The sequence below is a fragment of the Camelus ferus genome, chromosome 19 (genome assembly GCF_009834535.1).
Source record: "Camelus ferus isolate YT-003-E chromosome 19, BCGSAC_Cfer_1.0, whole genome shotgun sequence".
In the NCBI taxonomy this organism is placed as follows: domain Eukaryota; kingdom Metazoa; phylum Chordata; class Mammalia; order Artiodactyla; family Camelidae; genus Camelus; species Camelus ferus.
The window spans coordinates 38,418,270-38,433,818 of record NC_045714.1 but is presented as its reverse complement, the minus strand read 5'-3'; the positions used below and the strand labels follow the sequence as shown (position 1 = coordinate 38,433,818).

The 15,549-nt window shown below is 35.7% G+C and overlaps 1 protein-coding gene across 5 annotated transcripts in view; it reads left to right on the top strand.

Annotated features, from left to right (window-relative positions):
* Positions 1-5,541: 5,541 nt before the first annotated feature.
* RBM39 (RNA binding motif protein 39) overlaps positions 5,542-15,549 on the top strand; it is a 28,965-nt gene continuing 18,957 nt past the window's right edge. For 4 of the 5 annotated variants that reach the window (XM_006188599.3, XM_006188597.3, XM_006188596.3 and 1 more), the window contains exons 1-4: positions 5,542-6,036; positions 6,645-6,708; positions 8,475-8,524; positions 13,025-13,219. In XM_006188599.3, the coding sequence (XP_006188661.1) occupies positions 6,658-6,708; positions 8,475-8,524; positions 13,025-13,219 (296 nt within the window). In that variant the 5' untranslated portion in view covers positions 5,542-6,036; positions 6,645-6,657. Of the gene's footprint in view, positions 6,037-6,644; positions 6,709-6,934; positions 7,008-7,948; positions 8,104-8,474; positions 8,525-13,024; positions 13,220-15,549 lie in introns of all 5 variants that reach the window. The other variant, XM_014562495.2, reaches the window with a different exon arrangement.

Genomic DNA, 15,549 nt, shown 5'->3' with positions numbered 1-15,549 from the left:
TCTTCCTCTCCATTGCTAGATTTGCTTAAATTCCAAATTTTTGCAATGTTATTTTTGATTGCATTTCTTTTTGCTTTTCTTAGCAGATGTTTTTAAACTATACTCTGCCTCCTAATTTGCAATGTTTTATCCATTTCTCTGGTTGTCAAATCAGGATATTTTGGAATAAAATATATTGCCTTCACTGGCCCTCTAAGCTTGCTTCCAAACTCCTTCACTTTAAATAAAATTAATATTACTCAATTTGCATGCATTTGTCAAACTCATATATTGGTATAATTAAGATTTGTGCATTTTACTGTATGTAAACTTTACCTCATTTTAAAAAAAGATGTGTGAACAACTACTAAACTCTAGTTAAGAATATGCAATACTGAAGAGTTAAGGGATGATGTGTACTGATGCCTGCAACTTTAAAAAACATTAAAAAATTGAGCTGGATAGATGGATGGAAAGAGGAATAGGTAGATAACTAGATATGTGGTAAAACAAATACCAAAAAATGTTAAATTTGATAGGCATATATTCTATTCTCTTAACCTCTCTGTTTGATAATTTTCATACTAAAATGTTAAACAAAACAACTCCTTAACTGTCCTGATGATCTACAGCAATGAGTTTTTTGCAGAAGATTCTGCGATCACTTCCATCATAGTTTGATTCCATCAATTTATTTCATTCAATTCAAGTAAACAAATAAGATTTAGAGGAATAAATGGGATAATGTATATAAAATGGTTTATAAACTGTGAAGTGCTATATAAATAAGCTATTATTAATTTTATGAAGGTCAAGGCATTGAGTGTCTGTAAAAATCTTAATACAAAACAGTCTCAAACATAATTTTTGTTCCTTAAAGTGTTCTCTAAACTGGAAACTCTTGAAGCAAAGAGACTGCGTTAATTTATTTGGTACTCACAAACTGTCCCTGGAGTGCCAAAAATTCAGAAGGTACTAAATAACACTTACTGAGTGGATCAGTAAATGGCACACTTTTAAAAGAAGAGGGGAGGGGCAGAATAGGGGTAGGGTAGTAAGAAGTATAAACTGCTATGTATAAAACAAATAAGCTACAAGGATATATTGCACAGCACAGGGAATATGGCCAATATTTTATAATAACTAAAAATGGAATATAATCCATAACAATTTTGAATCAATGTGTTTACACTTAGAACTAATATAATATTGTAAATCAGCTATACTCAGTCAAGACTCTTCAAAAGAGTGTTCTAAATTTTAAGTTACAGTTTATTGCATTTTTTCATTTTTATTTTCAATCTAAAATAGTGTTTTGGGCAATCCTTTTGCTCATGGGATGGACAGATGGGCTATATTATCAACTTATTCATGAATGCCCCTTAATTTTCTTAACTGCTTTAACTATGGAGAGTTTCAAACAGTCTACTTTTTTCAACCAAAGATTAAACTGATAAAAACATCAGTTGTTGCTTCCTTATCTCATTCACACAGGATTTCAAGAAACTATATCTTGAGTTTGAGCAACAAGATTCTTTGACAGTGATCCCAAGAAAAGTTATATCCCTTGATATCAGCCTCAAATAAGTGGCTAATGATGTATGCTGAAACACCTCTTCTTTTAAGTACTAAGCATTCACAAATTTATGCAAATTCATTTTGGAGTTGTCACTGCAACACCCTTGACATTATGACATTATGACCACTAGAAACCAAGTATTTGAAATGAATGCAAAATCCAATCTTTAAGTAGATTGATTAGACAGACAAAAAAGAATCAAGGGGACAAGGGAAGTCAGAGGGTGGGGAGGGTGGAGGATGATAATTTGATCCACTCAAATCAGACAAAAGTCATACAGGTGGCAAAATTAACTCCATCAGTATGAAACGGAATTGAGTTTCTCACTGTTATAGTGATTTAGAAAAAAAAAATCTCACTGTGCTCTCAGTAGCTCAAGAATTGCTAGAATTTGTCAGGTAAACTATCTTTGGTCCAAGTCAGAAACTCTGGCACATCAGGAATCTTAGCTCTCTGAGACAGAATCAGAATTCTCTTGGAATGTTAATCTCAAGCTTTTTGAGACACTTCTGCTATAAGAGTCTTTTTACATAGGGAGGTTAAAATTTAAAGTCTTAAAACTTTCATATTAAGATTAAGAATACTTTGTATAAGCTGTATTTAGATTTTAATGTTCAAGGGAATTTGGCATACTAGAAATTCTAGTAAAAAATGTGATTGAGTAATTGACTTGAAATTTGTGATTTTAATTGAAAGGTGTAAGAGACTACATCAGAATATTTTAAGAAATTTTAAAATTCACTATATTTGTGATTTTAATTTTTTAGATTTAGAAGAATTATATATGTATTTGGGAGTTTTAAATACATCATGTGAAATTGATAAAAGCATACTAAATTTGAGAAAACTTGTCTAACATAAATGGGACTGATTTTTTTTGAAGGGAGTTTATTCTGTTCAAATTGCAGTTTTTTGTTTTTTTTTAATGGAGGTACTGGGGATTGAACACAGGACCTCGTGCCTGTTTAACTTGAATTTAATAAGGTGATTCTAAAATTTTAGTTAGATCTCTAAATAAAACAAATTTTGTAAGTCTGTCTGAAAGTCTTAAGGAAAACTGGATTAAAATGCACTTACTTTATAATTTGAATAGTAATTTTTAAAATGCAAGTATGAATTATCAGAGAAATGCTAATCAAAACTATAATGAAGTGTCACCTCACACCAGTCAGAATGGCTATCATTCAAAAGTCCATGAAAGATAAATGCTGGAGAGGCTGTGGAGAAGAGGGAACCCTCTTACACTGCTGGTGGGAATGTAGTTTGGTGCAGCCATTACAGAAAATAGTATGGAGATTCTTCAAAAAACTAAAAATAAACTTACTATATGATCCAGCAATCCCACTTCTGGGTATATATCCAGAGGGAACTCTAATTTGAAAAGATACATGCACCCCTATGTTCACAGCAGCACTATATACAATAGCCAAGACATGGAAGCAACCTAAATGTCCATCAATGGATGACTGGATAAAGAAGTTGTAGTTTATTTATACAATGGAATACTACTCAGCCATAAAAAATAATAAAATACCATTTGCAGCAATATGGGTGGACCTAGAGATTGTCATTCTAAGTGAAGTAAGCCAGAAAGAGAAAGAAAAATAGCATATGATATCACTCATATGTGAAATCTAAAAGAAAGAAAGAAAGAAAGAGGACACTATGAACTCATCTGCAAAACAGAAACAGGCTGGCCGACATAGTAAACAATCTTATGGTCACCAGGGAAAGGTGGTGGGAAAGGATACCTTTGGGAGTTTGAGATTTACAAATGTTAGCCACCATATATAAAAACAGATTAAAAAAAAGTTTCTGCTGTATAGCACAGGGAACTATGTTCAATATCTTGTAATAACCTTTGATGAAAAAGAATATGAAAACAAATATATGTGTGTATATGTGTGACTAGGACATCGTGTTATACACCAGAAATTGACACATTGTAACTGACTGTACTTCAATTTAAAACAATAATAAAATGCAAGTATGAAAAATATCATTTCCTTTACATAAAAGATATATATGGACATCAAAAAACTCACACTGGCAAAATATATTTAATTTTCAACCAAATTCTCTAAGCATAATATCTGTTACCTCCTTTATCCCAAGCTCTCAGTTATACTGTGGACTCCTTTCTGTAAGTTTTAAGGTAGAATATTCTTGGTGGTGGTGATGATATAACTCAATGACCTTTTGCTGCAAATGACTTGAGAACAAAATGATTATAGGGGAATGAGCCCATGAGCCAGACAGACAGAAGTTTTGCAAAGTGAATGAAAAGCATATTACACTTGTAATATTTTCTTTTAAATATAAAAAATAAATCTGTTTTAGAGACTGAGTTTTCCAGCTGGTGTTTCTGGATTGTGTGCTAAATTGTCAGTCACTCTGATAGTCCTTGAACAGAAAACAATTTAAGCGATATTCAATAATGAAATGACTTAGAGCTTAAAATCTTTCTCTTCTTAAATAAGAAGCCTGGAGGTTTAAGGTCAAATTCTGTCCTGTCATGTTCCCAAACAAATTAAGAAGGGGCCACCACCTATGCTTTAATATTTGCACAGTTCACAAGTCACAACACCGGAGTTACAGGGGAAAAGAGAAGGCAATGGTTAGCTTGTCTTTTCCGACATATTGCACTTCAATATAATGTGATGATTTTCAACAATTAAAAAATAAGAAGAGGATTTGAATTTTCAGGAAAAGAAGGGAATAACTATGCAAAATCGATTAACCCTCGAGAAGAAACACGTGCGTGGAAAGTTAACTCGAAATTGAAAGCCTCTTTATACCTACATTGCCTCTAAATAATTTTGTTTAGCAATAAAAGATGTTAACTTTTTTGAGGATTAAATATACGCCAGGCATTTTTCATGTATCATCTCATTTAATCCTCACTCTACTCCTATTAGGCCTTCATTCTTTCATTTATTGAGTGTCCACCTGGCTGGGAATCCGGTTAAATGCTAAGAATTAACTAGTGAGCATTATTGGCGTAGGTCAGTATCAAGAAGTGTAGCCTAGTAATTATATTGGCCTTTTTTTCACAGGAAGAAATAAATAGACTGACAGGTTAATTCACTTGTCCAAGGTCACACAGTGTTGGAGCAGTTACACGAACTCATTTCAGATCTTGGCCTTCAATCATTAAGCTGTTAACAGATTTCTGGATTTTCTTCAAGATTTTTTGCTTGTAAGTTATCTAATTTTTTCAAACATTTTTATCTTAGAGGGAAAAGCCTTATATTATAATTAATGACCTCTCAGCTCCCTCTCTCTCCCACCCACCTGCGCCCCCCGTTCTTTTTCACTGGTTAGATCAAAGAACAAGTAGTGAACGTATACCCTAACTGCCAGGCATCTAGGAGCCTTAAGGGGCGGAGCCAAGCCCCAGGGGAATGGGGGACATTTCTGAAGAAACAATAGCAACCCTGACACAAGGCCAGGCTGTCAATTTGGGGGGCATAAAACTGATCCACTGCCAAGGGGAGCAGTTTGTTTTTTCACCTTCTCTTTGCCATTCTCCAGTACTTCAAGGGTCTTTTGAAGCTTAACAGTCGACGCAGTGCCCTAGTCCATTGGCTCCAAAAGGCCAGAAAATCTAATTTTTATTTCACACCCTTAGTCCCCAGCCTTGTACGTCTCTTTTCGCCTTCCCTCTTACATGCTTCTCGCTTCGTCTTCACTCCGGACGGATTATGTACATACGACCGTTTTCATTTTATTCTACCGCCGTATGGACTAGGTAGCTTTATGGCGACCTTGACAGACATCTGGGTGGGAGGCCCGGGGGAGGGGAGAAACCATCAGCTCTGAGGGAGAAACCTTCAGATAGCTCTGAGGAGGCGCCACGAGGCGGTGGCGACCAACAAACTCCACTCAGCGTTGAGTTTTCTAAAAGATTGACAGGAAGTTTACCAACCGCCTTTACGCTAGCAATTTGTGCAGTCTCGCGAGATGTAGACGCCTTCTGGTAAGGGGTAGTCAAAGGCGCCTCTCTGCGTGGGGGATGGGATTATCTGTGGTGCAATCATTGCGCGAGATTGGGCCATGGTCGCTGGGGCAATGCCTAGATCTCGCGATGTTTCGGCCTCTCCGGACTGGAACTAGAGGCAGCGTCTCGCGAGAGCCCGTGCTGAGGGCTCTGTGAGGCCCCGTGTGTTTGTGTGTGTATGTGTGTTGGTGAATGTGAGTACGGGGAAGCAGCGGCCGCCATTTCAGAGAGCTTGCCGACGCTGTCGCAGGGGTGGATCCTGAGCTGCCGAAGCCGCCGTCCTGAACTCCCGCGCGGGCTCCTCTAATCCCATTGTTTCTTTTAGATTCGCTCGGGCCTATCCGCCCTCGGAGCCCGAAATTCGGGCTGGGCGGTACCGCGGCCTGGGCCTAGCGGCTTAACAGTAGCAACAGCGGCGGCGGCAGCAGCCCCCTTCGTTCCGAATACAAGCACCGCAGGGCCCCGAAAGCCCGCACAGGTAAGGAGGTGTCTCAGGCTTGCGTATTGTCAGAGCTTTTGAGAGGTTGGGTTCTTTTCTGGGTTGAGGGGCACTCCTTAGATGGTCTTAAGCGGCGGGGTTGTGGGGCAGGCAGGAGAAATCGGCCCAATTTCGGCGACCGCGCCCTTCTTTTCCGGTTCGGTAAATTTCAGGGTTTTGGGGCGGCAAGGACTCCATAGAGGCCTCGGGCAGATGGCGACCTGTCCCTTCGAGGCCTGGGCCGGCCGCGACCTCCCAACATGGCGCCAGCCGAACGCTGCCATGGCACACAACCCCTCCCTACTGAGGGAGTTTCCCTTTGCCCCTAAAATGGCAGCGCGGGTTTTGCGCGGAAAGAGGCGCTTTTCGCTCGAGGCTCTCGGCTTCTGTTTTTTTTGAGCCACTGCAGGCTTTTGAAAAATCGGATATTTAATCTACTTTAGTGTTTTCCGTCTTGAGGACATTTCAGACTCGATGATCAAGCCTGCTTAAGTGCGTCGTTCCACGTTAGTCATTTTGTGGGGTTAAATTTCGGAGTACGTCGGATAAGAAGGAAAATTCAGCAGAGTTTAAACGTGTTTACTGAGTTATTCTTATTTTTTATCTAGGCGTTTAGAGAAAATGGCAGACGATATTGATATTGAAGCAATGCTTGAAGCTCCTTACAAGAAGGTGAGAAAAAACATGTCAGTGAGGTGTATATATTTCTTAATTTAGCATTATTCACGAAACTACTGCTGAAATGTAAACTAACCTCCCCGGAGCCCTCTTGATTTATCTTATCAGAGATGCATTACATGTAACTTACAAAAGTAAATATATGCTATTGATGTAATAATATTGTGCAGTAGTTTCACTTCAGCGTGATGAATAAATGCCCATCTATCTCTCTTTGTAGACTTGCCTAACGATATCTCACCTCTACTCCCATGAATTCACCTTTGATTCCAGTGTGAACTGTCAATCATAAGGTAGTAATTGAGTGACTTATCGCTGTACCGTGGTCCCCTAGGTAAAATGACTCAACTAAGAATTACCAGCTCCAGTTTGGTATAGCAAAAAGGTGAATGTAGTGGTTTGGGAAAACAGCAGGGGTCCAAGAATAACAAAGCATAACCAGTCTGTGGCAAGCAAATCTCTAAATAAGACAAGTCTTACAAGAAGAAATGGGTGAGATTTAAAATTTATCCTATGTATAAGACTGGTGATAGTAAATATTAAAACAGGCAGGTGATGATCTGCTGCTCAGTTAAAAAGCTATTAAAATTCTTGGATCCCTGAATAGAAAAAAATTTCTTAAAGCAACAGAGGCAGTATCACAACTTAGAGTCACTTGGTGACTATTTTAATGTTCTCCATATTGTTTTACTTTTCATTAGTCCCTGCCATAATATTTCACACTAAAAATGACAAAGGAGTTATTTTGGCTAATAATAGGTTTTGACCCTTTTCAGTATCACAGTAAAAGTAAAGTGTCTTTTCATTCTTTCACCAGTTGGTGGTGAAAATAGCAGTATGCATGCATTATCTCTGATGTCGCAAACTAGCTTTGTGAGTTAGCACTTTTACTCCTATAACTGATGTGATCAAACTTTTAAAATAAACATTGCGCTAAACCTTTTAAAATAATACATTTGTTTTGGAGTGTATAGCTCGACCATGTGGTACCAATTTGGATGAATTCTTAAAAGCTGTGAATAGTGTATGTAGTTTTGTAATGCTTAGACTCTTGAAGAGCTGCTTTCTATTTTAATGTTAAGATTCTGTGTCTTAGTTTAACATGGATGTAATTCCATGGAAACAGGTATGGAAGTAGGAAATGTTTAGGCTGGACTGGTGGATTATTAATTGACTTTCTTGGGTTCTTGGGAGTCAACATTACTAAAGCAGTGTGAATCCCTGTTTGCTTCAGGGCGAGATGTGTGACAGAGGTGGCATCAAGCTCTTACAGTCCCAACCCTCCAACGGAAATGGGCGAAGATCTCAGGAATGGCATCGGTCACAGGAAATCGATAGTGGCTGGCTGCTAGCATGGCCACTTGGGGCTTAGGCAGAAATAGAGCCATGGTACTGACCAAATGGGCCATAGCACATGGAGTAAAACTCAAAACAGGACTTCATTCATGTTTTATAGAAATTCTATTTAACCACTTCAACACTGTAAATCTGGATAACTTTATATCTAACTATATGAGAAAATAAAGTTTAACATGTTAATATGCATTTTTACTTTTGTACCTTGATGACTTAATTGTAAGCAAGAAAGTGGTTAAACATATACCCATCTAAATTTTTTTATAGCCTTCCATGTTAAACTATAAATAAGTAATTAGTTTTAAAATTGTTTTGTATTTTCTTATTCCTGTTCCCTTTACCCTTTGACAACTTGAAATGTTACCACTTCGTCCTCATGATGTTCTTCTATCAACCCTGCTTAGGATGAGAACAAGTTGAGCAGTGCTAACGGCCATGAAGAACGTAGCAAAAAGTAAGTTTCAAGAAGGGATCTGGGTTGGGGGGAGCTTTATGTGATTGAGATCCTAAGTTGTATTCCTGTGGCTAAAGCATAAACGTAAGGTTCTCTCCTGAAGCTTTTCTTTGCCTTTTTTAGAAAAATGGTTCTTTACCTTTGGGAATGAGATGCTATTTGAGGATGTAAAACTATGGACTCTTTCCCTAGATTTCAGGAAACTTTTGGACACCTTTCCCTCCAAGTCCATCCATGACAACCTGGATAAGAGTTCTTGAATTAGAGCTTGTCTTCTGTCTTAAATTTATTAACTTTGGCTTAATATTTTTTAGTGATGTTATCAGTAAAACTATTATATCCACTGAGGATGGGTTAGGAAGAAGATAATAATCAGGCTATGGAAAAGAATTGTTTGCTCTAAATTGCTGGAGTCAGAGCTGTGAATTATTTGTACTCTTTGCTGCTTTAAAGGCTCGTTTTGTAGTAATGTTATAACATTTAAGTACTTCTTAATGTTCCTCTTACATGGCTCTCATTTTCTTAAGCTTTTTACACTCTGATAGCCTTAATAGTGAGAATAAAGTTTAAAAAAACTATGAATATTTATGCGAGTTACTTGGGTTAAATGAGTAACCCTTAACAGGAACTCAGTGCTAGAGAGTAATATAGAAAACAGTATACAATAAGTCTAAGTAACAGTATAAACATATCCACTTTATAGGATTGGATCCTGTTAATTCTTGGATTCTTCATTCAGCTCTAAAATTCTTAATATCATGGGTCTGTATTACAAGCATTAAGCTGTTTTAATAGCCTTTTTTGTGATGTCATATTCAAACATTTGTCATGTTCATGACCCCATAATACACAATGAAAAATGATGGTAAAATAAGCGACTTGGTTCTTTTGGGCTCTTTTAAGAGCTGAAAATGCTTATTAATATACTACTTCAGTATCCTCACAACAACTATGTTAGGTAGGTTAATACGATTTCTTAAAGTGAGAAATTTATGACAGTGAAGATTGTCAGACCAGATTGTTCAGGTTTACTTTTATAATACCCCTAAAATAATGTAGTAATGAATCAAAATGATACAATTTGTGGGACATGACCTACATTTTTTCTACTTGGGTGTGAGTCTTAAGTTTCACTAATCATAGCACTTCGTGGATATTGGGTTGGGTGTAGTCTTGAATTGTTATGGTTTGAGGCAGTCAACCAATCGTTGCATGGTTTAATGTCCTCTGGTTTTAGACCTTTTAACAAAGTAAGTTTCCTAATTAATGGTTCTGATTTGTAATTCTGTGATTGAAAGAAAACCTAGGAAAGGGTATCCATATAAATTGAAATTACCCAGTCTCTAGGTATCAGACCTAGTAGGTGGATAAAGATCTCACCCTTAGTGCCAAAAGAGTAAGGACACCAACTATTGGGCTCATGCCTTCTTTGTTGTACCATTCTTAGATGTCATTCCTTGCTACTAACACCATCTCCAGTTCATACTTGCTTTCATCCTGCATCTAAGCTCATTAAGACTATCAAGCTTTTAAAAGGAAAATCAGCATCGTACTTTCAATGACTGGTACTTAGTGGCTTTTATATGTCTAATGTAAAGAGTCTTATGGGACTATATAGAAGAATGGGCGATTTTCTTTAATTGGCCCATAGGATTCTTTGTTTAAGAGAAGAACCTTTTCAAAACTTCAACTATCATCTAGTATCTTTTTAAATGTATAAATTATTTGTCGGACTTTTCATTCTCATTTAAAGCTGATTAAATAAATGGCTCCTTTGCTCAGTCAGGAACTATTCACCCATTTTTTTCCTGAAGGGAATTAATCTTTCAAATTAATTTGAAAGTTATCTAGAAGAAAGTTTTTCTACTTAGTGATATATTATAAAACATGCAAAATATTCTGTGCTCTAGTCTTTAGTATAAAGTCTCTTAATCAAAGGAAGGCGCCATGTTGCATTTTTCATCCGAAAACTTCATTGTTTTCTAAAAGCCATTGAGTGTTGGGATGTAGTTTTAAAACAGTACGAAAATGTGTGTTCTGAGAAATTGAGAGTTGACTGACTAGTAAATGTTTTCTTTTAAAAAATAGTAATTCTAAATACATACACTCAGTCATATTCAGGTAATAGTAAAAGAAACTAAGTTTAATAAATAACACAAGTTAGTTTATCTTATTAGCCTTCTTACTGAAGAGCTATACCCCTGAGCTTGGCAAGACCTCAAAGTATACCTTTTTAAGTACCTGAGCTTGCCTTCATGGGACCGTTACATGTTAGTATAAACAGTTTTACAAAGTCTAAACCAGCATCCATTCAGTTAAGCTCTTTAGGAATTACTCAAAAAAAGGCTAAAAAAAACATTAAATGACACAGTTGAAATATATTGGCTACTGTGGTGTGGATTATCTATAAATTTTGGAATAAATGACTTTTCTATTTTTTTTCTTATTTTCCAGAGTACTTTGCATTTAAAATTTAGATCTTCTTACATGGAAGAGGTCAAATCCAGTTATAGCAAAACACCTTTACAGCAGAGGCCATATAACCAAAAAGTCCAAAGGCCCAGCCCAGTGGACCATTTACTTCAATGATGTTCAGTACAAAATTCCACTGCCACTAAAGACTTTGGAAAGTCCCTTTTAAGTTGTAACAGGATTTGACTATTAGTGTGGATTTTGATAACCTTCTTAGTTACCCTAATAAATGTTCTTTGAATCTTCATTTTGTTATGAGAAGTATACTGCTTTCTTGCACCCTTAAATTTTTGGGCTTTTATGAAGAGGATTATATTTCTGAATGTCTTAGTATGTTGCTGTCTTTTTACCTGTCTGGGGTTGCCTTCAGATGTGGGTGGGGACTCAGTCCTAGGAAGACCTTAAGTTGAAATTATCTCTCCAATTTTCGAGTCCTTTCCTTTGATGGAATAAGTTTTGGGCCTAAAGAGAGGTGAATTGGGAGATTGGCTATCTCTCTGCAATGGGCCATCTGTGAGCAGTGCATAACTTATTTGTCTGTCCTTTTTCTGGGGGATGGAGTTAATTTTTACTTTGTCCCCTGATTGATAATACTTAGGACTTTTGATTATAGCTATCTCACAGAATTCTTTAGTCTAAAAGATAGTGTCAGGGTTTTTTATGCAATATAGTTGGAATGTTACCTGTTGCCCTTCTGGGCATTGCTTTGATGACTTCTATATAAGTAATGAGTGTAGCCTAATTTTCTGTCATGTGCTACCTAGCATATACATTTCTGACAGTCAGGTGGATTATCTTGAAATTTTAGACAAAGTTTCTGCCTCCTTGGAAAGCTCTACATCTCCTTGTGATTGGAGTGTGGGTTTCAAGATTCCAGAAGGTGGGTGTCTTCATTTTCTATTTTCAATGCACTCTAAGATGACCTGCTTACAGGTTCTCTGAGGCAGACTTCAGTTGCTCTTGTGCTAACTTTGTTTTGATAAGGGCTAAACAGTTACTTAAATTTCCAAATGATGTAGAGTTGTCAAAATGTTTAATAATCTTTGCCACTACAAAATGACATTTTAGTGGATAAGTTTATATTGAAATGTCTTTCAATTTATATTGAAATATCTGAAGGCACCTCTAAAATTTGGGTGATGACAGAGGTACAGATTGTAAGATTTAATTATAAAATGAATGGGTGGTACGCTGTGAAGAATACAGAAATGAACAGAAAGATGTGACTGACTGGCTTTTTTACCTTTCAGAGCTTGAGGTTTTTTATAAAGATTCATAAAAGTGTTGATTCTTGTTTTTATTGTACCCTGCAGGCTTGTATAAACTGGCATAAAAATGGCATACTCCGTTTTTCTGGTGAACTCATAACATTAAAAAGAAAGTATTTGAAATGGTCACATTAAACTCTAGGAGTGTCGGAATGCATTTTACTGTATTTGTTTTATTGTCCTTTTCATTGTAATTTTGCCAATGAAAACCAAAATAGTGATGCTTGTATGGCCCTTTGAAATAAAATACTCATATGTGCAAGTTGGGTCAAAATTGGCTTAAGAGAACTTAGTGTATTTAATGAGAATTTTTATATATTGACCCAGCACTAATATTTTCTAAAAATATTTTATTATAACTTTGATTTTATTACTGTCTCTTCTGGATTGTAGTAATACTTGTTGACCAGTTATATGATGGTCAAACTTTTATTTTAAAAGTTTAGGTTTTGATCTATGCCCACCAATGAGTCCTTTCCTTCTTAAAGCTGTAGCTGACTCTCAAGAAAGGTCGTTGTACATTTTAGTCCTCTCAAATGATTCATTGTCAACTGCTGATTTTCAGAGATAGACGGCAAAGGTGGTGTGTTATTTACCTTACCTAGGAATTATTTTTCCATAAGTATGATTATGTATCATTGTATGATAATAAAAATAGCAAAGTAAATTTATAAAAAAAGATAAACTTTTGACCATAAAAGGAAATATATTTTGGCAGATTTTTAAACCAGCAAGATAATTGTGACATTTTTCTTCTCAGGAGGAAAAAAAGCAAGAGCAGAAGTCGTAGTCATGAACGAAAAAGAAGCAAAAGTAAGGAACGGAAGCGAAGTAGAGACAGAGAAAGGAAAAAGAGCAAAAGCCGAGAAAGGAAGCGAAGTAGAAGCAAAGAAAGGAGACGGAGTCGTTCAAGAAGTCGAGATCGCAGATTCAGAGGCCGCTACAGAAGTCCTTAGTATGTAACTGTAATTATGATGATAACTGGTTTGAGAGATTTCTGTGGGTATCCAGATAGCACTGTAACCTGAGTTGATCTGAATTGTAGGACTTTATTTTTCAATATGATTAGTTTGAAAGTATTAAATAAAGATACTGGCATTGAAAAGTCCAGTAGAAATACAGTGTGCGGACAAATACATAACATTCATTTTACTGGGCATACAGAGCACTTTCTGTTAATTCTATCTAAAAATACTAACTGTATGCCAATCCAAACTAGGCTAAAGCACTAAAGTGCTTTTGAGAAAAGATTTGGTACTGTAATGCCAAATATGTGAAAGCTTAAGGGTGTGTGAACTATTACAGTATTCTTTACTGTGCATAAATTATTTGAAATTTTAAAGCTCAGATGGATACAAATTACAGCTGTGTATAATTAGTCAAATATGTAATCAGTTAACAAATCTTGTCTGTGTGGCTGTTACCAGCTGAAATGACAGACCAGTTGTGAATTTAGTGTATGGTTCTTGATGATTATTTTGGGACTCATCACACATCTTTGTATTTAAGATTTTTTAATAGTAAAAATGCACCAGAAGTGCTTTGATGGTTAAGTCACTATGGAAATTCAGGTGTTATTTAAACAAGTTGGAAATGTTTCATTGCAGTCATTTTTTAAAAGCTAATTTACATTAATGACTTCGGGAAGGCCTACTTACAACTCTTTAAGCGGGGATTGAATCTAACAGTCCCTAGTACTTTATGATGTTTTTTTCCTGTTAATAAATATGCTGTTGTAAACTGGGATATATTAAAATTAACAGCTTTAACTTTAAAACTTTAATGGTTTAAGATTAAATTCAAAGACAGCAGGAATCTTACCTGAATAAGAGCCTTGGCTCTTTCAGTTGGTTAAGTACTTGATTAAAGTTAAACACTCTAAATAAGCTTTAGTTTCCTCTTTTAAAAAGGGGGTAACCATGACAGATAAGCTATTGAGTCTTGAATGAGAAGGGAATGTAAGTTAAAGCACCCACAATACTTACTGCTGTTGATGAAATGTTTTGGTATTATTTAAAGCTGATAAAGTTAGTAACACTTTGAGTCCTGATCTAGCTCTTCAATTAAAAAGGATTCCATTCCTTGTTCTCTAAGGTCCTCCTAGATGGTTATTTCATTATGTTTTTAACAGTTTATAAAGGACCACAATGTTATTGTAATTATGAGTGCTTAATTAGAAAATACTTGCTTTTTGTCTAATTAATCAAAAGTTACTGCATTCTTTTTTACTAGAATGAATTAAATTTGGGGAAAATAATTACTTTAATAAATTCTAAATACTATTACCTCTGATGAGTGACGAATACTTGAAGTCAGCCTGTGGTCCTGGTCTGACTTAAAAATGATTTGGTTCTTATGTTTGATTTCAGGTGATTTTTTAAACTACCCAAGGCGGTAACTGAGACTTTTATAATTAAAGAGGAAAGAAAATAGTTTATCGATTCTTTTTTTATACAGTAAATGTGTATTGTTTATCATTACTACTTACTATTGCATCATCATCATATTATTATTATTATTATTATTATTACAAAGGACCCATATAATACAATTTTACTTGGAACCACTTGATGTTATAGGTACATGTAGAGTCTGAAAATAAATCCAAATGTTGAGCGAAGACCACCAGATACTTTCATTTTGCTACCCTTCTGGTAAAGGACAGCAGGATGAGCACTGAGGGACATCTGACCTGTCCTTTTAAGTTAGTTTGGCCTTTAAAAATAAAAGACCCATAAATTACTGGGCCTTTTCAGAATTTTTTTAGACTATAGAATAAAGCTTTTTTTTAAAGTTACTTTTGTGATCTTTTTTGAAAACATTCCTTTAATATGTCAAATCCTCAAAAAAGAACTTTACTGAAGAATTGATGAACTTCCTTCACATCTTTACTATGGACTGTTTTGTCACAAAGAACTGAAATGTATGACATGCTGAATATGCTAATACAGTCTCTTAAGATTTAATGTTAATGGAAAAGTTTGAGTTCCTTTATGTAAAAATTTAGTCCCTTAGTTTTTAAAAGAAGTTCCTCAAGAAAACATGAATATTATATATGTGCATATTTGTAAACACGTATATTCCTGAGGAAGAATCTGCAAAGATACACACAGTATTGTTATAGTTACTCCTGGTGTGAGGGAAGTTCAGGATAATTTTCACTTTGTATGTGTGTGGTCCCCCCCCCCCAAACCTCAGGAATATATTCATAAATATGTATTCTAAACTAGAATGAAAATTGAACATTTTCAGAATATTGAAAATTTTGAGGCTGTAACCTTTGGT